At 42.7% G+C, this 21,355-nt stretch overlaps 1 protein-coding gene across 4 annotated transcripts in view; it reads left to right on the top strand.

The window, feature by feature from the left end:
• The first annotated feature begins 361 nt into the window (after positions 1-361).
• The window catches only part of TNS3 (tensin 3), a 222,796-nt gene continuing 201,802 nt past the window's right edge, over positions 362-21,355 (top strand). For 3 of the 4 annotated variants that reach the window (XM_042806674.1, XM_042806673.1, XM_042806672.1), the window contains exon 1: positions 364-744. In XM_042806674.1, coding sequence (XP_042662608.1) covers positions 646-744 — 99 coding nt within the window. In that variant the 5' untranslated portion in view covers positions 364-645. Of the gene's footprint in view, positions 745-21,355 lie in introns of all 4 variants that reach the window. The other variant, XM_032998809.2, reaches the window with a different exon arrangement.

The raw sequence follows: 21,355 nt of genomic DNA, 5'->3' as shown, positions 1-21,355 counted from the left end.
TTCTTCCTGCCCCTCCGCAGTAAGCACCCTTTTGCAGGCAGGGAGAATAGGTTCTGTTAAAAAACTAAAAAAACTAACTAAATTAATGTACGCGGGCAGGCAGACTACACAAAGAAGCAGGAAATTCCTGTAGGTTCCCCCCTGCTGAAACTGTTTTCAAAGTCATTCTCGGTGTCAACTTTAAATCCCCACTTTCCTCTCTCAAGTTACTTGGGTGCTCTCAGCTTGCTTTAGTGACAGATTGCTGGAAAGCTCACTGCTCTTCCGCACAAAAGCCGCGCACCCTCCGGAGCGGACCGCTTGGCGAATTATTAGTTTCGTTTGTTATTGTATCCACACCACTCGGTGATCCCAAAACCCTCCCACTAGGAATAGGGAAGGCTAAGTTTCCCCAGCTGGAGGCAAGAGCTTTCGGGACCGGCTCTCTGATTTGCCGTCCCGGGCGCGGAGGGGGGCACGGCGCGGTCAGCTGGGGAGCCCGGTAACAAAGGGGTGAAGCGCTGAGGGAAGGAGCCCCGGGAGAGCGGCCGGGCCGGGGACGGCTCGGGGCGGCCGCGGAAAGCCCCGCGCGGGGGCGGCCCTCATGGCTGCCGGCGGCGGGTGAGGCGAGGGCAGAGCGCCGGGGGCCGCGGCCGGGAGCGCCCCATGGGCGGCCGGGCCAGCCTGGCGTGCCGCGGGACGGAGCCGCGCCCCCCGCCCCGGCGCCGCCGCCCGGCGCAGGAAGAGGCCGAGACGATGAAGCAGGTAAGGCGGGACGCGCGGGGCCGCGCCGCCCGAGGCTCGGCGCTGAGGGGACGGGCGGGGGCGGGGGTCGGCGCGGCGCGGCGCGGAGCCTGCGCGGCCGCGCGCCGCCTTCCTCCGCGGCGGCGGGGGAAGCGGAGGCGCGGGCGTGCGGGGCGGGCGCGTGACTCCCGCCGCGGGCTCCTCTCGGCGCCCGGGCGCGTAGGCGGGTTTTCCCGCCGCGCCGGCTCGGCCCCGGCCCCGGAGCCCTTGGGGCCTGCGGAGTCGGGGACCTTGGAACGTGCACCTCCGTCGCTTTTCGGGGGCGGTTATGGAAAAGAAATGTCCAAAAAATGAGGATGGGCTGGTAATCCTGAAGTGCCCGTACCAACTTTTCACTGTTTGAGAGTCTGATCAACTTCGGGAAATTCTGGTTTTAAAGCCACTTGATCTCAGTGATGGGTTCCCTTCGAATTTATGACAAAAAATGGACAAAACCACAGAAGCTGCCGAAATAGCGGCCTCTCAGCCCAACTGCAATAGGAAGTACCAGAAACCTCTCCAGGGCGTGAGTCGGGAGCGGGAGCGCCAAGCAGCTCATTCCAGGGGCTCATCCAAGCATCTCTGTTTCTGGTTTGCTAAGCAAACCTCTGGACATTTGAAGTTTCGTGCACTTCCTTCTGGGTTACCTCTGAAAGCTTGATTCAACAATGGGTTTAAATTCATGCTAAGCATATGTTTGAATTTGCTGGCTGGGGTTCGGCACACTTAGCAGTCTCCCCCTCTGCTTGCATGCTTGAGTCAGCAACCTCGGTCGTTTCAAATCCCTTCTGAAAACATGCCATTTCTGCTGAAACTTTTTAGGATTAGTTTTCCAGAAATTCATGAATAATATACCACACAAGTGGCAAACTGTGGATATATGCACTAAATAATCTTTACTGGTTTCAAGCTCCCTTTAACCATTGCATGTGCACTCTATCTGTGAAACCATCTCCATCACTCTTGTGTCTAACGTTTCAAACCAGCTTCAAATAACCATTTTATTATAAAAAGCTGCCAAGGAAATATCTCAGTGTATGTTTTCCTGCCAGAATTACTTTTCTCTGAGGTGTAATATGGCCAGCGTTCAGTTGTAGACAAGTGACTTATTTAAAGGGCTGCATTTTTTGCCTTCGCTCAGAATTAGAAGGACCTTTATTCCATTTGAAAGCATATACAATGATCGCCAGTGATCTCTTGCCAAAGAAACATTAGCCTGTGACCTCAGGCACAATGTTAAACCTGAAAATCATAATCTTACAATGGAAAAAGATATTATTGTAACAAACTTTTTAAAAAAAAAAAAAAATCAGGGATTGATAAGTATCATTTTTTTAGTAACTCTTAGCTCCTGCACAGTGAATCTGACTTAAGAACCTTACTAGGGCTTGCTTTACTAGAGGGAACTTTACTAACTGGTCATTGTGCAGTGACTCCATTGGCACTAGGACCCCAATTTTGCTGGACGTTTTTGAAACACCTTAAGAAAATGCTCCACACTCTATGACTTTCGGAGCAAAAGCCGTGCCTTGTTCTGTCTTCCATGCCATCATTTGTATTACTAGGACTTAATTAGGGATGGGTAAACCCATTGCCCAGAAACAGTGTCAGACTGCTCTGGTACCTGTTTACCACAACAGTTTTGCCCCACCACACTTTGGTTCCTGCTTTTCATTGTGGCTGCCTGGGGCTGCTGATTGAGAGTGCTGCTCAGAGGGCTCTATGGCTAATTAATGTTACTAACATTGTTTAGGAGTAACTCCTTTTAAGCTAGATTTTACTTCGAAGTATGTTCTTGAGTCTTCCTTTTCTTGTTAAGATATCCTTAAGGATCAAGGGAACCTAAGCATTGAACCCAGGAGCAAGAGAGCACGTTAAATGATGTTAAACTCCCCTTTCTGTGATACTGAAAAGGAAAGGGAGAGGGTAACGCCAACCAACAAGATAATCCTGTATTTTCCTTAGCACCAGTCTGTAGGGATATAGCAGGGACTGCTGGGGCTAAGAATAGCGTCACCACCCTCATACCCCATACTCTATGAAATGGATGGTCTGCATTCTTCTCTTATTATATATTAGTATAAATCAAGAGTTTCTTCTCTGAAACCAATTGCATTTCATCAGTTTTAAATTAGTATAAGTGATAGGGGAAGCCGGGCCAGTAATTCTTAAAATATTGGTTATAAAATGAGTTCAAATGACGGAATAGTCTACAAAGCTGGCATAGGCTCCAATTTATGCTGCTACTATGAAACAGAAAACATGTGGGCAGGATGTATTAACATCAGTGGCTTTATTTTACATCTGGAACATGAAAAAGGAGGCAACAAGCAACAGCTTAAAATATGAGCTTTCTATATTGTTAAATTTCTATTGATCTTTCTCTTCCAGCAGGAAGATATATAATTACACAATAGGCCATTTGAATTTCTACCACTGGGTGGTTGAAATAATAGTAACATTAGACATTCTGTCTCAGAATATGCCAGAAGGTCTTAACACAAAGTTGAGGGGAAAATAGCATAAATTTGACTCTAGGAAGGTGTTTTAAAGAGTGAGGGCATTTATTTGTTTTGTATTTTCAAGGGGAGGGGTAGATTTTTCAAGTACGACTATATTAGACAAGTATTTTTCTCTTGGAATCAATGGAATTGAGCTAACAAAATTGGCACTAATGCCACAGCTTTGCAATTATTTTTGGTAAGGTCTCATCCATGGATGGTTTATCAGCTTTCTGTGAGGGGCCGCAGTGACAGTGACTGTTGAATTCCCTGTTCAGTCTGGACTGGAGTCAGGACTGTATGCAAGCTCCAGCCCTGGCTCAGTTTCTGTAGGCAATCCTTCCTGAGCAGATCCCAATGTTACCTGAAAACTCATTGTCTTAATCTTTACTTTTTAACCACGTCTTTAAATTTCTTTTTGTGTATAATATTGTAAGGGTGGTCAGACTCCCTGAAGAACCTTCAGTGAGGTCGGCCTTCTTAGAGGAGCAATTCTTGGGATGTTTTGATTTTTTTCCTTGGAAGTTGAGTGTGGGAGTTATGAACTTGTTTGCATATAGTTTCTGATAACTTCAGTTGAAGTACTGGTGTTTGTACAGCTCATGACATTTTATGATTAAAAACGCCTGTGTTTTGTGTTGCTGATGCTCTCTTGAAAAAGAAAAAAGGTGTATCAGTCCTGCTGTCTTCTGTCAGCAAGCCAAAAAGCATTGGTGAAGACTGAAGTGCAAAGTAAAGTAAATGAAGTAAGAGTTTTCCAGAGTTGCTCAGCACATACACAAGACTCCATTTTTTTTGGTCCTCAGTGTAATGCTTTTCCACTGAATCATATTTCTTTTTAAGGAGTGAGTTGTCACTTGTGCAGAGCAAGGAAAAAAGGACAGTCCAAATGGATCTCCATACTGTCTTCTCTGTACAGTAGTCTTCCAGATTATATTTTTCTAGCTCTGACTCCGGGTTAAAGTGTGCAAATGTGAGGATGAATCAGAGAGTAGTCACCAGCATTACACAGTCCATAATCTCCCTGCAGGAATATTCTGGCTTCTGGTACTCATGGCTTATTTATACAGATGGAAAGAATAGGAAGAAAAGTAGTTCTTCCAGGAAGAAAGATTTTAAAGGGGTTTTGGATTGAATACTAAGCAAATAGCAGCACTGGCCCAAAATACCCACAAGCTCAGAAGTCTTTAGCATCATTTCCTCATATTGTGTTATGCAACAGAAAAGTAAGAATAAAACAAAAGGAATCCTTAAGAATAGTTTTATATATATATATATATATATATTTTTTTTTTTTTTTTTGCCAGAGCTAGGTCCTCTGTGCAGATTGCAGGCCAAGAGGATGACAACTGTAGAAGACTCACCTGATTCGGGCATTATTAGTCAAATCCTATTATTCAAGAAGCTGATGAATCCTGTGGGCCAATCACCTTTTTGTTAATAAATCTGTTCTTTCATCTAATGAATACATTCTGGAGGAAAGTGGCATCACTTTTATTATTGTATGTAGATGGGAAATCTCTTAGACTATGTATCTTACTCCCACTCCGTTATTATTATTTAACCGGTCAGGTTAGTTAATGCATTGATGTCCCTACTGCTAACATTATTTAGTACATGAGAGTCTTGAGGAAGGTGGAAGCTAGCCATTAGCAGACTACATAACAGTATGCAACCGGAGTTCTTTTCAAGGTCTTCAGCACAATGTCTGGTTCCTTAAGTGCAAGGTGTCTATCATACGTTTAATGCCTAAGGAAGGGGAAAAGCTTTTCAAAAACTTCAAGCAATTTTAGCTGCTCTATCAGTTAGGTTGCCAAGTGGTCTCAGACAGGTGAAGTACGCTGAAACGTAATGTCTGTCACTGGAAAGAATTACATCTTCACCTCAGTGTCCTGCCTTCTGCCTGACAGCTCTGATATGTCCTGTTGAAAATGGGGCTGGATAGTTTTCTGTCAGTTTAATCCAGTTTTATAGTAGTTTTCAGCAAGAGGGAAGTAAAGATTTTTTTTAGAAAAATAAATTCAGCTTCAAAACTTAACTAAATTAATTTCTTAGAGGAATTGATAAGCAAGGAAGGATTTAAAACACTTTTTCCTTCCAGAAGAATATTAAGTGACTAGTCAGAAAGTAAAAGTTCCTCAAATGGCTCAGTTACTGCCCTCAAGTGACCTCCCGCAAGATGAACAACTTTCCCATGAAACTTACAATAGAAAACATTTTTTTAAAGAGTTTGTGGGTTACTTTGAGCATTGCTCTTGCTTTATAATTTCAGAATTGTTTCTTCCCACAGACTATGAATGTTAAATTGTACTGTTCTAAAAGAAAATTCGTTGTTGGTTCTGGGGTTTTTTAATCTAAATAGGGAAGTTTCATGGATCTTGGGCAGTCTTTGGTTATCCAGAAAACTGATAGAATAAAAGTCTCAGAGAACAGTGAGGGAGAAAAGAATGTGTTGAATGTAAGTGGGTCCAATCTTCTTCAAATCTAGCTGGTTAAAAGCGGGGGGTTTAAATAGTTTCCATCAGCCCACCATTTCATAAAGGTGTTTCTTTGCACAAATGGTTCAGATCACAATTCCATCACTGATACACATTGTTTAATCATCCAAACCAACGATTAAATTATCATAATTGTTATTCAAAACATCAGTTCTTTTATGATATGGGCAATGAGAGTCGTGCTCCTTTTCCTATTTTTCTTTCATTCCAGCTGGTCCTTCCTCCTGACCGCAGGGCTGATGCAGATCCTATGGCCCTCCAACAGCAGAGAGGGCTCCTGCTGATTTTAATAAATGCTTGAGAAGCACTGGTGCCTGTGCAGTCCTGGCCTCTCTCATGAAAAACTAAAATGTTAGCAGCATTTCCCTTCCTCCTCCACTCTGCTCTACTCATGTAAGAAGTTGAGGAGTCATCGTGAGTCTGCATATGTACTTAGCTCCAGCAGCATTCAACACAGCATGTGAACATTAAGCAGTTTCTTAAGCCTTTTCCTATACAATTAAATACTTACAGGCTCATGTGATCTTAACATCTCTAGAAACTGAAAATTAATTTCAAAGATGACTTAAGATATTTTACTGAATTAATGTTTAGGCATGTTTAATCCCCTAGTGACCCATGCTGGGCATGATAAATTTTCCCTCTCTTCCCCAACCATAGCAGTGCTTCTCATTACACCCTCTCGTGTTTTCCTCTGAAGAGATAACTACTTGATATTTCCGTTTGCTTTGTTGCATCCCCTCAGATACCTTTATGGAAACAACTTTCTTGCCCCCTGCCCTCCTTTTTCCCCTAACATGGGTACATAGGTCACATGACGTTTGGGTGTGAAACTCTCTGTGATGTATCCTGGTATAGCTTTTTACTTGTTCAACCCTGATATTTCATACTTTAACATGCTTAGTTGTTTATGTATAATATAGGCCCTGGTTTAGATATCTGCAGTTGGTGAACTGGGGTCTGATTCTATGGCTCTTCCAGCAACAAAACCTTCAGTGCCAAGCCCAGCTCTTTGTGCATCTCCTTACAGCATTATGAGAGACGACTGGAGAAGCGTCAAACACATCAATGAGGTTTAAGAATCCTGATTTGGTCTCATACCAAGCTGGTAATGACTGCCCCAAAACTCCAGGCAAATTAAGATACCTTTTACCCAGGAAATAATTCATACAGGATATAGTGCCTTGGCAGTTAAAATAGAAATCCCCTGCAGAAAATTCAACTTAGATTTCAGGGGGCTTTTTCATCTTTAGCATGGGTGGTAGTTAACAATATTCTTCATGTTAACCTTTTTATGTATAGGCTGGACTGGGAAGGCATATGTGTGAGGGACCAAGGGAAGAAAAGGAGATTTAAGTTAGAAGTCAGCTAACAGCTTGCAAGCAACTCTGTCAGTTCACATGCTGTACTGCTTTTTTAATGTGAATTCCCACTGTCTAGGTTTGACCATTAGAAAAGAGGCTATGGTGCATAGTACATGACAACACTGAGTCCCTGTCCTGGTTTGGGCTGGAATAGAGTCAATGTTCCTTTTTGGTAACTAGAACAGTGCTGTGTTTTGGATTCAGCTTTGGGTTTGGTATGAGAAGAATGCTGATAGCACCCTGATGTTTTCAGCTGCTGCTGAGACTTCAAGGACTCTCCGACTCCCCCTGTCCTGCCCGTGCGCAAGGGCACAGGGAGCAGGGAGGGAGCACGGCCAGAGCACCAGCCCCAAACTGGCCAGTGAAATATTCCATATCATGGGATGTCATGTTCACTGTATAGAGGAGGGGTGGGCGGGAAGGGGCTCTCTCTCTCTCTCTCTCTCTCTCTCTCTCTCTCTTTCTTCCAAGATTGCAATTGTGGGATCTTGGTATTTCGGGGTCGCTGGCCGGGCACGGGCTGGGTATCGGTCAGCGGGTGGTGAGCAATTGCATTGTGCATTGCCCGTTTATATTTTCTACTACTGTCATTGTTCTCATTTTATTACCATTATTAAACTGTTTCTATCTCAACTTGTGAGTCTCCTTTTACCCCTCCAATTCCCTCCCCCATCCCCAGGTGGGGTGGGGGAAGGCTGGGCGAGTGGCTGCGGGGTGGTTGGCTGCCGACCAGGCTCAAACCACAACAGTCCCAGTGGCTGGATGTTACAGCTAACTTCATGTTGTAAATTCATTTTATGTGACCTGCCACTTTCTGTAATTGATCACTTATGGGAAAAACCTTTCCCCTCCACATGGCCAAAAAAGCCCCAAATGTGAAGTGGCCGTCTGTTAGATGAAGAGAAGACAGTGATGCACGAACTTTTTGTTTCTTTTCTCTTTCTAGCCTCCTCTGTTTATAATACATACAGAGCCAAAATGAGCAGGATTAGATTTTCCAGCTGGATGGGATTTTGCCATTCTAACTCAAGTAAACAGGGAGGGAATGTAAGAAGTAACCATGTGGCTAGTGCTGCGTGTATGCTAGGTGTTTCTCAGTGTCTGTGAGGGGTTGAGATTATTTTTGTCTTACTTTGTGCCCTCTGTAGTACCTTGCAAGATGGTGAGGAGTTTGACTCTGCTTTGTGACAACTGAAGGCATTACAACATGCTCTTTGGCAGCTCACCCATTCAGGACTTGAGTAATGGTTTTGGCCTTAGAAAAAAGCATTGAAATAGTTCAGGATTTCTTGCATTTGTTGTCTAGCATTCTAGTCAGTCTCTGCCCTACTATTTCACCAATTTCTGAGTCAGAAATTATTATTCTGCTTAACTGGGAGCTCATTTTTCTTGTAGGATTACTATGGGGTGTGCTTATTGAAACCCTGTTTATTTGTTCAATGACCTGCAAGCTGTAAGATCAAATGGGAAAGGAAGTTTGACCTAAAGGCACAGTGCAAATTTTATCACCATATAAGGACAGCAAGAATCAGAATCGCCTGAAATGTACATGTATGCCTTCATGCTTTATGTCTGAAACAATTACTTTAATTAAAAGTTCTGTTTGAATGATCATTGAGAATACCTCTAACTTCAAAATTGGTAGCATATTCAAAATAAAACTTGTATGTAAAATCCTAGAGCTTCTTTTTCAAATGAAGCAAACGACAACCTCAGGTGTCATTTGTAAGTATGGGAATTTTTAAGTCATCATTTTGATTCCAGTTTTGCAGATTTTCCATTGTCTCTGTCACAACACGGCACTTTTTCATCTTGGTGGTAATGAAATAAATGGAATGGTGAAAAGACACTTAACCAGAAAAACTTGGTAGCACAGCCTGTAACAGATCTTACTTCAGTTTATCTGTGCTTTAACCATTAGCCAATACTGCTTTCAATAATAATGGGTTCCTGACTGTATGTTTTATTCTTATAAGATCTTTGCAATTAAAGCCAAATGCCACTGTCTTGTGGGTCTTTCCCTTTGAATTAAGGGCATAAATAGCTGTTTCAGCTCTCACAAGTAACACAAATGTGAAATGTTTTAGAGTCGGCTGCAGCTATTGTTTATCAGAGATGTTCCAGATCTGGTGAGAAAAAAATTAATGAAGCTAGAGCTAACTGAAGTGAATAAGCACTCTCATTCTTTCCTGGTCTGTTTCATTTTATAACACACACATAAAACTAAAGAAGCTTTTAGGGTGATAAGGTAAAGTGAAGTTTATGTCGAAGTCTTTTGAAATTCCTACTTATTATCATCCATCCAGTACCTTTCCTTGTAAGGACTCTTATCAAACCTCAGGAACTTGCTATGGCAAGGATGACCACTTCAAATCATGATGGTTAGGAGGTGGTTCAGTCCGGTATTTCTGAATTGGCTTTTGAAAACAGAATTAATTTCCAAATCCCATGTGATGACCAGCTTTGAGCATGCCTTGCTCCCTGACAAATCTGCTGTCAATCCACAGATTTGTCGTGCTGCTGCACCTGGTTTGTAGGTCTTCCTGCTGGCCCCAGGTCCAGCTGGTCATGGAAGTTACTCCCTGTCCGGGGAAGGGCCAACTCTTGCTCTATCCCAGTCTTTCCTGTCTTCCAACTTCAGACGGCTGGTAATAAAATAGTCACCTTGAGTTGACCTGCTGTTTTCTAAAACCCTTTTGGACCCTGTGGGCTTTAAGAAAAGTTATGTCTCGGATCCCCTTCAGAGTCACCAAAACTAGGACTTGTCCATCACTTCTTGGTCACTTAAGCTATAATGATAATCCTAAGTGCACCTTTACTCCGTGGGTATGAATATGAGCAGTTTCTGTAGAAAGAGTTCTGATTTAAAAAGAAAAAAAAACCATATATTTTTACAAAATACAGCACATAATCTGCATGTGTGCATGTCAGAGTACATGTGTGGATGTATTCACATGCCACACCATTCATATCTCCAGTTACCTGTGAACCCCAGAATGTATTTGACCACATGGCTAAACTGGTGGTATATTAATTTTAAGTAATGAAACATAAAGCAGTAAGTCATGGTCACAGTGGATGTGGGGCACACCACAGAGCTGTTCCTTTCCTTATGTCATGATTTTTAACAGTTGAATTATGCCTTTCTGTATGCTGCCTTACACATGGTGTGAAGTCAGCCATTTTTTCAGGAGCTGTGATACATAGGGCAAGATGTCTCTCTTTCGTTCCCATAGAGGTTTTGGGGTGGAGGGTTGAGGTTGGTTATGTTGTGACTGTGGGACTTGCAAGAGCTCTATTAAACTGCTGCTTCCTCTTCTCACAACTAGCTGGCCTTGGCCCTTTCATACCTTCTGCCCTGAGAAGAAATACTATATATGCTTTCCTTTCTGTTAATCGATGGTGAGCTGCCAGTGATGAATCAGAGCTTGATGTCATAAGCCACTTCTTATTTATCAAAAACAGTTGTAGGGGGGACAGAGAGTGAATGTGCTGTTCAGCATCTTGTTTCTCTTGCTCCCTGTTCTCTGTCATCCAGCTACAGAATGCTAACGAAGAGCCTACTCTTAATGCTTTCTTGTCAGTTCTCCAAGCATGCAGAGCCAACAAATGCTTTTTTTAAAGTAATAGGCTCTCAGAAACTAATGCAAGTTTGGGACTTGAAAGAGCAAGAGGTTTTCATTATGTTTTTAAAGCAAATGTCAAACATAAACTCTTTTTCATGTCCATATAAGCCCAATGGGCATGGAATGCCTGCTTCCTGCCAAATCTGGTATTAACTATGGCTATCACTTAGAGGGAAATTAAAACCATTTGGGTCTTTGTCCTTGAAGGCTCCCCAGACAATTTATGAAGGCCCTCTGTAGATTTACTGCAGTGTCAGTTCAAGGGGTTTCAGTGCATGTATTCAGTGTGGTGCTTCAGCGATGGGCTGCTCGTTCTGTGGTCCGAGGGCTTCAGTTAAGCATATGCACAGTGGCACTGGGACCTAGATGTGTGGGTGTGTGTGAACACATGCATGTGCAAGAGAGAAAGAAAGATAATACAGAAGATGAGTGAGTTCAACCTGAGGATTTTGACCTGGATTTCATATAGGTGTAATTTTGGTGGGCGGTTAAACAAAAGGTTGTATTTTCACCCGCTCTTTAAGATATTTGGAACAGCTTTTTCTTGCCTTTGTGCTTGAGCAGGGGGAAGTGCTACTTTGCGCATGAGTGTTTTTGATGGACACTGTAAGGAGAACTGTATTCACAAGTATAGCACTTCACTCAGCTCTTTCAGCACCGTGGCACCAGTGGCACTGCTAACTTGAGGAGGGCCGAAGTCATGCAGAGGCAGGTCTGGTGGCCGATGTTTCCCTGACGTCCTGTGGTTGTAGCTTGTCTAAGTAGGAGGAAGCTGAGGTTTGCAGTTACTCTGATGCAAAAACATGTCTTTTGTTAGCTGCTTATAGGGCATTTGACCCATGACTTTTCCTTGAGACAGTCCTAACTTACTGACCTCTGGGTAGTTTTAGTTGCATCAAGTGACCCCCACCGGGGAAAAGAAGGGAATCCATTGGCTCAAACTGAACAAAGCTTGCAGGATTTTAGGGTTTGTGGGTTGTAGTGTTTTAAAACCAGTGATATGAAGGCAAAAGCTGTAGAGTTCTTCACTGTGGTACCACGTCAGAACAATATGGGAATGGATTTTCTTTCCTCATACCTCATTTGGAAAGAATTCCTATTTAATTCCTACTGACACACGTAGCATGAAGACTTTCAAGATATGAGGGTCTAGACAAAAGGAACACTGACAGAACCCTCAAAAAGAGTGATGGGGTAGCCTCTCCATCACTAAGCCATGACACTTTGCTGTTTTCCCTACAGAAAAAGGAACATGTTTTCAGTGTATCAGGTGGGATCAATGAATGCACTGAACATCCATAAAAGGAGAAATGGAAGAATACTGTTTTGAAAGCAAAAAGATGTTTTCCTCCTTCATCTTATTTTTCCCTTGCAATCCATCTTGAAAGGCTGTTGATGCTGATTATTCATTAAAATGTAGAATTGATTGACCAGAACCGAGTGCTTGGTTTCCTTGTGGATGGCCCCCATCTTGAGAGGCAGAGGCTCTTCCAGGAGAGTGGAAGCTGAGCCCTAGGCAGCTCTGGCTGAGATTCCAGCAACGGTTGCTGCTTCTTGGCTTTTGCAGCTCTGCTGAAGTTATCAGTGTAACAGCATTGGGATGTCATTCAAAAACTTAGCAAACCTGAACTGGTTCGTAAGATAGAAAAATGAATTTCACAGAACTCACCAGAGATCAATATTTTCAGTTTAAATTGTTTTAAACTGCTTTTAATTCCAACTCAGGTAAAGTTAGCTGCAAAGGAGTGGTTCATAAAATTTAAAAATATAATCTTAACTGTTTGCTGAAACATGGTGAGAATGACAAAACAGGATGAGAATGATTAACCTTGCTGTGGGATTGTGCACAAAATACTTTAAGGTGGTAGTTGTTATGAAATTCACCGTGGATTTAATAATTTCCTTATAAATATTCATATTCTCTCTGTTGCTTCCACATACTGTAGAAATTTTCATTAAGAAATTTATGTATTATTCTTTGTCACAAAAAATAAAAGCAAGGAATAATTAGATAGCAAGAATCCTTGCTATTACTACCAGAGTTGCATTTCAGTGCTATCTGCAGTGTATTGATCAATTATCATCATAACTTTCTAAAGCTAAGGATCTACTTAATAGAATTATTGCCTTCAACACTTTTGTATCTTGGATGTGACTGCAAACTAAAACCTGGCTCATACCTGCCAAACACTGACAGGGCAAATATGAGAAGTGCATTTTCAGTCTATGTTTACTGAGAAGAAAGGTTTGAGGTGGGAGTTTGTGGTATGATCCCGACTTGAATAAGCATCAATTCACAGGGATTTGACACAGATGAATGGACTGCTGGCTGCTGGATTCTTGAAAATTCTTTGAACCTCCATTTTTGGCTAATGGTGGTGGGAGAATCACATTTTCCCTTCCTGTAGTAAGTCAGAAAAAACTTGCCACAAGGCATTCCTCCTCTAAAATCCTGTTGGCAGTTTGGGTCATTATACAGAAACTGGGAGCCAGGATTAGAGAGGAAACCTTGCCAAGAAATCCTAAAAATAGAAAGCTGAAAAATATTACTGGTGTCACTGGAAGAATTACACTTCTAATTACTTTCATATTGTGGCCTTAAACTCTATGAAAATCAGAGTGCATTGAGAACATTCTTCTGAAAATACTTGCAGATTTAAAAAAAAACTTGCAACCTGTGTGGGTCATATTCTTCTAGATGCTAAGAAATCTGACTGTCCTCAGTATATAAGGTAAAATTTAGAAATATTACATAGGTGGTTTCCCACCCCTACTCCAACCCTTATAGTGGTCTTTTAGCTGAGGGGATAATTGGATTCTGGAATGCAAAGGAATTTATAGTTAACTCACTTGATCCAAATATTGATACTGTTTTCTTATTTGAAGGCAGAAAATTTTGCTTTAAGTTACATTAATGTCCTGGCTTTGTTTCCCTGTTTTATTTTCCCGCTGCGGTGAAGGGACTAGGGGTGCATTTTGTGTATTGTGTCTCAGTGCTTTGTCAATGTTGTTTTTATTTTGATGTGGGGAACTTTTTTTTTCTGTTTAAGTTGGGTTTTGTTGTCTTCTTATTCTAATGTTGATGTATATAGTATCCTCTGTAGTGAATGCTGGATCTCATGATAGGTCTTAAATACGTGATTCGCAGAGGCAAGGGGTGGAATGTCCTGGGTTTGAGTGAGTGGTGGGGTGTTTTGGTAGCAGGGGAGGGGGCTATCGGGGCGGCCCCCTGTGAGAAGCTTCTCGAAGCTCCCCCAGCTCCAGGTCAGCTCCACCTCTGCACCAAAACTGAGCCCATCAGCTGCGCCTCTGTGATAACGTATTTAAGAAGGGACGTGGTGATGGGCAGTGGGACTGGTGAGGAGGAGTTGGGGCAGCTGCGTGAACACCAAGGTCAGTGGAGGAACGGAGGAAGAAAGGAGGGGGGAGGTGTGCCGGAGCAGAGACCCCCCTGTATCCTGTGGGGAGACGGCAGGGCGGCCCCCCCTGCCACCCATGGAGATCTACGGTGGGGCAGACACTGATTTATGGCCTGTGAAGTGTTTTGCCTGGATGATCAGGGTGCTGTGCCCAAAGAAGGCCGGGGTCGTGTGGGAAGAAGCAGCCCCGCTGCTGTAATTCAGCACTGAGAGGATTGCAGCATGCGGGGGTGTCCCACGCCGGAGCAGCTCGGGAAGGGCTGCAGCCGTGGGAGGGAATCCAGTCGGAGAAAGTTGGTGTCCCACGACGGAGCAGTGTGGGGAACGCTGCAGCCCGTGGGAGGGACACAAACTGTCAGAGAAAGTTTGTGGAGGACTGTCTCCTGTGAGAGGGGGACCATGATGGAGCAGGGGGAAGAAGTTCCATAAGCTCCCCCCACCGCAGATGGAATAAGCGGCAGCACTGACTGCACCCCCCATTCCCTGCCCCTGCGCCACTGGGGGAGGAGGTAGAGATATCGGGAGCAGAGCTGAGCCCGGGAAGAAGGGAGGGGTGGGGGGAAGGTGTTCTCAAGATGTGGCAATGCTTCTCACTGTCCTACTCTGTTACGTGTTGTTAGTGTCTGTAATAAATGTATGTTCCTGTTTTTCTTCCCCTAACGAGTCTGCCTTTTGCCCGTGACCATAATGGGTGATCTGCCCCTCCCTGTCCTGTCTTGAATCCCAAGCCTGGCTCATCTGTCCCTTCTCATCGCTGGGAGAGAAGGGGGAGTGAGCAGCTGCGTGGTGCTCAGTTGCCCTCTGAGCTCAAACCATGACAGTTATAAAAAGAAAACACAAAATCATGGTGGAAAAATATTTAATACATAAGGAATTATAATACTTTTTAAAGTCTGTGCATTTTTGCCCTCCACATGACTTTTGCCTGCTCTGTGTAAGCTATTTTTCATATATGGTCTTTCGTGTAGACTAAATATTGATCTAATAGAGTGTAGGAACTGCAGAAATGTTCAGGGTGTGCAGCAAGACACATAGTAACTATCTACTTCATTATGCTTCCCTTGAAGATAAGTTCCTAATGGATATGAAAATCAAATTACTTAGGAAAGGAGGGCCAGTAAAGTGTTACTGCTTTCTTAATGAGATGGGTTATTGACTTTTTTCCTGATTTTTTTTTTTTTTTTTCTTTTTCTGGAAAGTAAATGAATTAAAACATTGTGATGATTCAGAGGTTCAGTATAGAGAACAACTGAATAATAATAGAGTCCTTATAGGTGCCTGATTTAGCCTCGTATCATGTCCTTTTTCTGTGCTGTCTCAGTCTTCTGAATGAATAAAAGCAGAGGTTGACTGATTAATCCAGTACTAATGCTTGTAGTTTTTGGTAGTGACAAAAAGGGGATATATCACTCAGTGATGAGGGAAGATCTTTGCATTGAGCTCAGAAATTTCCTTACATATGTCCTAGATTTAGTTTAACTATTTGTCTTCTAGTGTGTATCCCAAATAGTGGGGTGTATAATGTCTATACTGAATATCAGACTTACAAATCAGAAGCCTCAGCATTAACATCTAGCATCAGGATGTTGGATTTTTTCTTACTCTTAAATGAAACTACTGGAGAACCCTATTCTGAAATCTCTCAGTGTATGTGTTGTTGTTGGGGGGACAATGGATTATAAATCCAAATACCTTTTACATGGCTACTTGTTGCTGCTGTTGTTGCTAGTAACAATAATCCTATTTATGAAACCCATCTATCCATCTTCTGGTCCCACCAGGTAAGAAAAACTTTCTGTATGTGTGTGACCTACAGATTAAGATGATACTTGCAGCATCTGTTCATACTTCATCTGTCCACCTTGCTTGGCTTACAGCCTATTCTTTTGGAGAGACTTTTCAACTAATTTTCAAACCTCAGGTATTTAACTTAAGGAGGTGGGATGCCACCATCCAAAACCATGTTCCCAAGGAGTTCTGTTAAAAGGCTGCCTTGCTGCTGGAGAGGACTGGACTCACTGAGTGCTTCCTTCACAGTTTTAGCAGTATGTCCAGTTTTAGCAGTGGCTAGATCAAATAGATCTGCTAGAGTCTAAATTATTAGTGTAATGACTCTGGGGTACAGTCTTTACTTACATGGGTTAAAAATTCCTACAAGACCTTTTTGCCTAAGAGGGAGCTTCCTTGCTTTGGCTGAAGTCATGCTGTACATTCCTCAGAGCCACACAGAGATTGGGGGTTTGAGGAAAAATACTGTACCCAGTGTAACTGTGCATCCTGGCCGTGACACTATGGTGACTGGAAGAGCACTTCAAAGTATTGATTATAATATGGTTTCATGGGCTGCTGGACTCTCTGTTTTGAGTCACATTGACTTACATTGACTGACCTCTTTTAATTGACTGGAAAGGCGTCATGCAAAAACCTACACAAGAGAAGCAAATGACATTAGGACAAGGTACAAATCTACATACGGGGTTATAACCTGTTTTGTTTTTCTTTTAAATCACATACAAAAATGCTTAACTGGGACATAACATCGTGAGCTGTGGGATACTTGCGAGCCTAGGTCTTAAAGTTGAATACTGTGCAGAGTGTGGGAAAAACGGAAACCTTGCTGTAGAGAGAGGCTTCTTCTGAGCCAAATGGGTGACATTTGAGACCGCAGATTAAAGTGCAAGAGGAGGAAAGAGTTGATAATTACAGCATCAGATACATACAACTCTCAGGATGTAGCAGAAATCATAGGTTGCAAACGTAACTGGCAAAGTACACCCAGAAGTAAGTTCACAAGGGCATATTTTCATTCTGTACGGAGTGAGGCTAACTGGGTTTAGCTGCCGTGCTAACCAGGAGGAGAGTTCAGGCCTTTGAGACGATGTGGTGCTGCCAATTGCAAAAAGTACAAAAGGCAACATAATGACTTGCTTTCTGACAGACTTGAGAAAAAATTTGGCCAGCAGTTTGGTGGTGTTTACTGCATTTATTGTACGTTCCTGAAACACTGTCCTTGGGAGCTGAATAATCAATGTCAGCAAAGAAGTGCTCTGGCTTTTGCCCCCTGGCTTTTTCTGACTTGGGTTCATGGTACACACATTCTCCTGGTGTTGTGACCATCTGAAAGGACAGGTGTTTATAAAGGTGCAAAAATTTTCAAGGAGATGAGAATTACTTTATTTTTTAGCCTCTGTCAAAACCATCTAGAAGACAAGCACAAAGATCAAGGGAGAGAAGTCCTGACTCCCCTGCAGTAGCATATCTCTGCTTGGGTTACTAGAGCCAGACCATCAGCCCCAGACCTTCAACTGGGAAAGGCCCCTCAGTATTTGGTCCTTGCCCATCTGATTGTTACCACTGTTACTGAATAGCTGTGGTGTTTATTTGCAACAGGCATTGGTGGTGGTGAAAACTTTCCACTGCTGGGCAGGAGGTGTGGGCTGAGGGCATTGTTCTTTCCTTATGAAACCAGAGGGGGTGCAGCAACAGCAGGAGCCAGTGGTTCTGACCCGCGTGGGTCCAGCACTGGGACAGAGCGGTGAGCCCTGCAACTACACGTGGCCTCATGAGGCCATTTGGAATTACCAGGCACACTTGCACCGAGGACACTCTTATATATGCTGTGGCCTCTCTCTACGTGATACAGACATTATATTTTTTTTATTTGTTTGATCCTCTTCCCCCCCTCAAATTCCAGGTAGGGATAGAGGAGGGGGTTGGTGGGTTTTCAGCCAGTTCTGTGGCCATCCGTCTACATGCACGAGGAAGCGCCAGATGGAAACAGAGCAAATGAAGTCTGAGAAAGACTGACTCGTGAAGAAGTGGATGAAGGCAAATGAATCCTAAGAATAGTTCCACAATATGTTTACCAACACTTCAGCTCATGATTAATCTATCATAATTAAGCTAATTACCAAAAGAAGAAAAGGAAACATCAGAGTTACAGTGGTGTAGGGCCACCGAAGACTCTATTAGTTCACCAACATTTGTATGTGATGTGGTCTTCTTTAACCAAACCTTGTGGCAGTGGTAGGTGAAGGGAAATAACCATGGGAACAAATATGGAAGTCTTCTGTATGCTTTAATTAGGTGAGATACCTGGCCAGCACCGTTTTGTCAGAAAAAAAACAAAGGAAAGCAAGTCCCATTGCTGCTTTCTGCCTCCTGTTCAGCCTTTCTTTCCCCCCCTACAATGCACACACTATTTGCTGTGGGATTGCTCGTTGTGTTGTACAGAAGAGTTGCTGTGGGAAGTTAGAAGATATCCCTCTGAAACCGATTCTGGAGGTCCTGAGAAAAGTTTCACTGAAATTGTGACCATTTACCCAAAGGTTCATTGTTCCTGTTTTAAGAGTTGAATTTGTATTGAAGGGAAAAAAAACAAAACAAACAAACAAAAAAACCCCCTGAACTACAATATATTCACAAAGCAGGAGGAATAAACAAATTCTGTTCTATTTCTAACTAATTTTTATTATAACTTTTTTTTTTGCTTTAAAATTACATCCCGCTCCAACAGACTTTAATTTTTAGTGCAGAAAATATTTAATCATTTCCTTCCTTTTAGCTGCTGTAACTGTACTCTGTGAGTTACTACAGGAAGAGTATCTTACTCCTGACTTCCTGATCTGCCTGCAAGCTGATATCTGGTGCCCTTCTGAAACGCACGATTTTGATTGCTGGTCCACCCAGCCATGCCAGGTTTATGTAAACAAGGTTTATACATCTAAAGATGCCAGAGAAGCAGACATTTTTTGTTTACTTGGGGTCTTTTGGCATCAGGAATTAGAGAACAAACTTAACACATCCAGCGCCACATGACTTCTTTAATTGCACCTATATCAGATTTGGTGAAGAATCACCATTTTGTCAAGCAAGAGATTTTACTGATTAAATTACTGATTGGTAGCTGTGCAAACAGGCTCAGTCCTGAGTCTCTTTTCGGCTCTCAACAGAAGGAGAAACTTGATCTTTTTTTACAGATCCTGCTACTCCCTCTGCTTTCTTCCTAACCCATCTGTGTAACAAAGCTGCTGCTTGATCACTCTCTTGACCTTAAACCTTTGTTGACTGGGAGAGAGGAATAGAGAGAGGATAGTGTAGGGAGGACTCTGAAGTGAGAGGCAAGTAGTGAATGATTTGTATGTGGAAATTTGAAAAGGAAAGGAGAGAGCAAAGGAGATCTTGAACAGGAAGGACCAGAAGTTGGATATGAAAGCAAGATCTGCAAAGAAAAGTGGACAAGAAGTGAAACATAAAAATAGCTGAGGAAATTAGAGATGGGGTGGGGAAGAGACAGGAGGAGGGAGCAAAAGATGAAAAAAACAAGAAGAGGTAACTTACCACAAGCTGCATAAATTTCTGTAATATGTCTGTATTGGCTTACATTAATATTTATCTAAATGTTACACATCTAGGCTTCCTACTTAAGCATCCAAGAACATGATTTATTCAACCCCTGTTAAGATTGGCTACTGCTGTTTGCTGGCTACAGAGGGAGCTCAGACAGTTTAAACTTGAAGGCCAGCTTTTAGCTGGCTAAAGTTTTCTAAAATGATTCCTACTTACTGTACTGGAGTTGGATATTTTTGTTTTAAAAACTGTAAAATATGTGGCTTTCTTAGAGAGAAGAGATCTTGGCATTCTTGTAGGATCAGGACGGAACTGTAGGTCATCACCCTTACTGGAAGGAAAAATTGTTTAGGTCAAAATAATCTAGCTTGATACTTACATCTGTGCGTGAAGAATGTAAAAATATTTGGTTTGTGTGTGTCCTCTGTATATCACTAAAGAATCAACTCTAATAGCTTTTTAGGGATATTGCCGAATTGTGAGGGTGTAAATATAAGTATAGGAAAAGTCTCTAAGCACAGCACCTTAGAATGGAGATTACCAAAAAAAAAACCACAAACCAATGGTTGTGATTACATAAGAAAATTAATTCTGTTAATAAGCTTTCTCAGTCTCCACACTTGCAATTATGATGTCCCAAAACTTCAATTCCCATGACTGAGAATATAACAGTAGTTACTGTTATTCAGTGTGAATTAAGGGATCTTGATACATTTCTTTGTCATCTGACTTCTACTTACTTATCTAGCAGCACTGAAAGCTATGGGCTTTTGTTCCAGTTGAGAAGGGGAAAGCATTGCTTTGAATTCAGTTGTGTTCATCTGGGATGCTTATGGAAGAAACATTGCTAATTGTTTTTCAGGTGAGAAATGAAGAACTCTTCACACACACATGTGCTTCTGCCACATTTAAATGTGTGTCTGTAAGTGCAGGTGTTTCTCAGTCCCTGTTGTTTCAAAGTAAAATATTAGGAACTTTCCTTTTTGCTTCCCTGAAAAAGACTTGAGCCACTGAGTAGGGACCAAGCAGAAAATGGCTGAGTATAAATAATTTTGCTAAAATACTGCAAATAGTCTTGGGCACTTAGGATCATCACAGGGTTTTGGTTCAATTTACTCTGTTTGTGCATCTTTTTATTTGGAAAGCCAGAAGTACATGGTGATGTTTACCTTGGCTGTGCTAAGACAAAAAAGCAGCGTGGTTACTGTGTATACGTGAAAGATTGAAAATCAAAAAAAGTAGGCGGCTATAGAATATTTGTGTGGGACATGGAAAGATTAAGTAGGCAAACAAAATTTTTACATAGGAAAGAATACTGCAATATGTGGCCTAGGGATTAAATGTTTCATATCCTTCTCTACATCTCTGAAGACTGAACCACACGGATTAAATTAGCACAGTACGGCCTAGCAGACACAGGTTAGCCAAAAGCCTCTTCTGTGTTTCCTGTGTGATTCCAGGCCTGCATTTGGTGATTTTTATTATGAAGTCTGTAAGAAGCGAGACACGTGCACGTGCGTGGGATCCTCCGTATCTCGGGTCTGTGTAGCCATTTCCACGGACACCCCTGCGGCGTGCCCTCATAACCCTCGTCCCCCGTGTCCCACCCGCGCACCCCTCCGCTGAGTGAAGCAGGGGCGGTGTTTTTTGTTGCTCCGTGCAGCGTCACCTCCTTGTATGAGCACCTACCCGGGCACCAGTGCTCCAACTTGATGCTGGAGGGAGGTAAAAATCGATCCGTTATTATTAATTATTAGTTACCAGCAGCTCCGACCGACGCGTGAAGGGCCCCGGCAGCCTCCCCAAGCCCCCCGGCCCCGGCTGGCACTCCCGCTC

The sequence above is a fragment of the Tyto alba genome, unplaced genomic scaffold, assembly GCF_018691265.1.
Source record: "Tyto alba isolate M040663 unplaced genomic scaffold, T.alba_DEE_v4.0 Super-Scaffold_48, whole genome shotgun sequence".
NCBI classification, from domain to species: Eukaryota; Metazoa; Chordata; class Aves; order Strigiformes; family Tytonidae; genus Tyto; species Tyto alba.
This window is presented reverse-complemented; position numbering and strand designations above follow the sequence as displayed.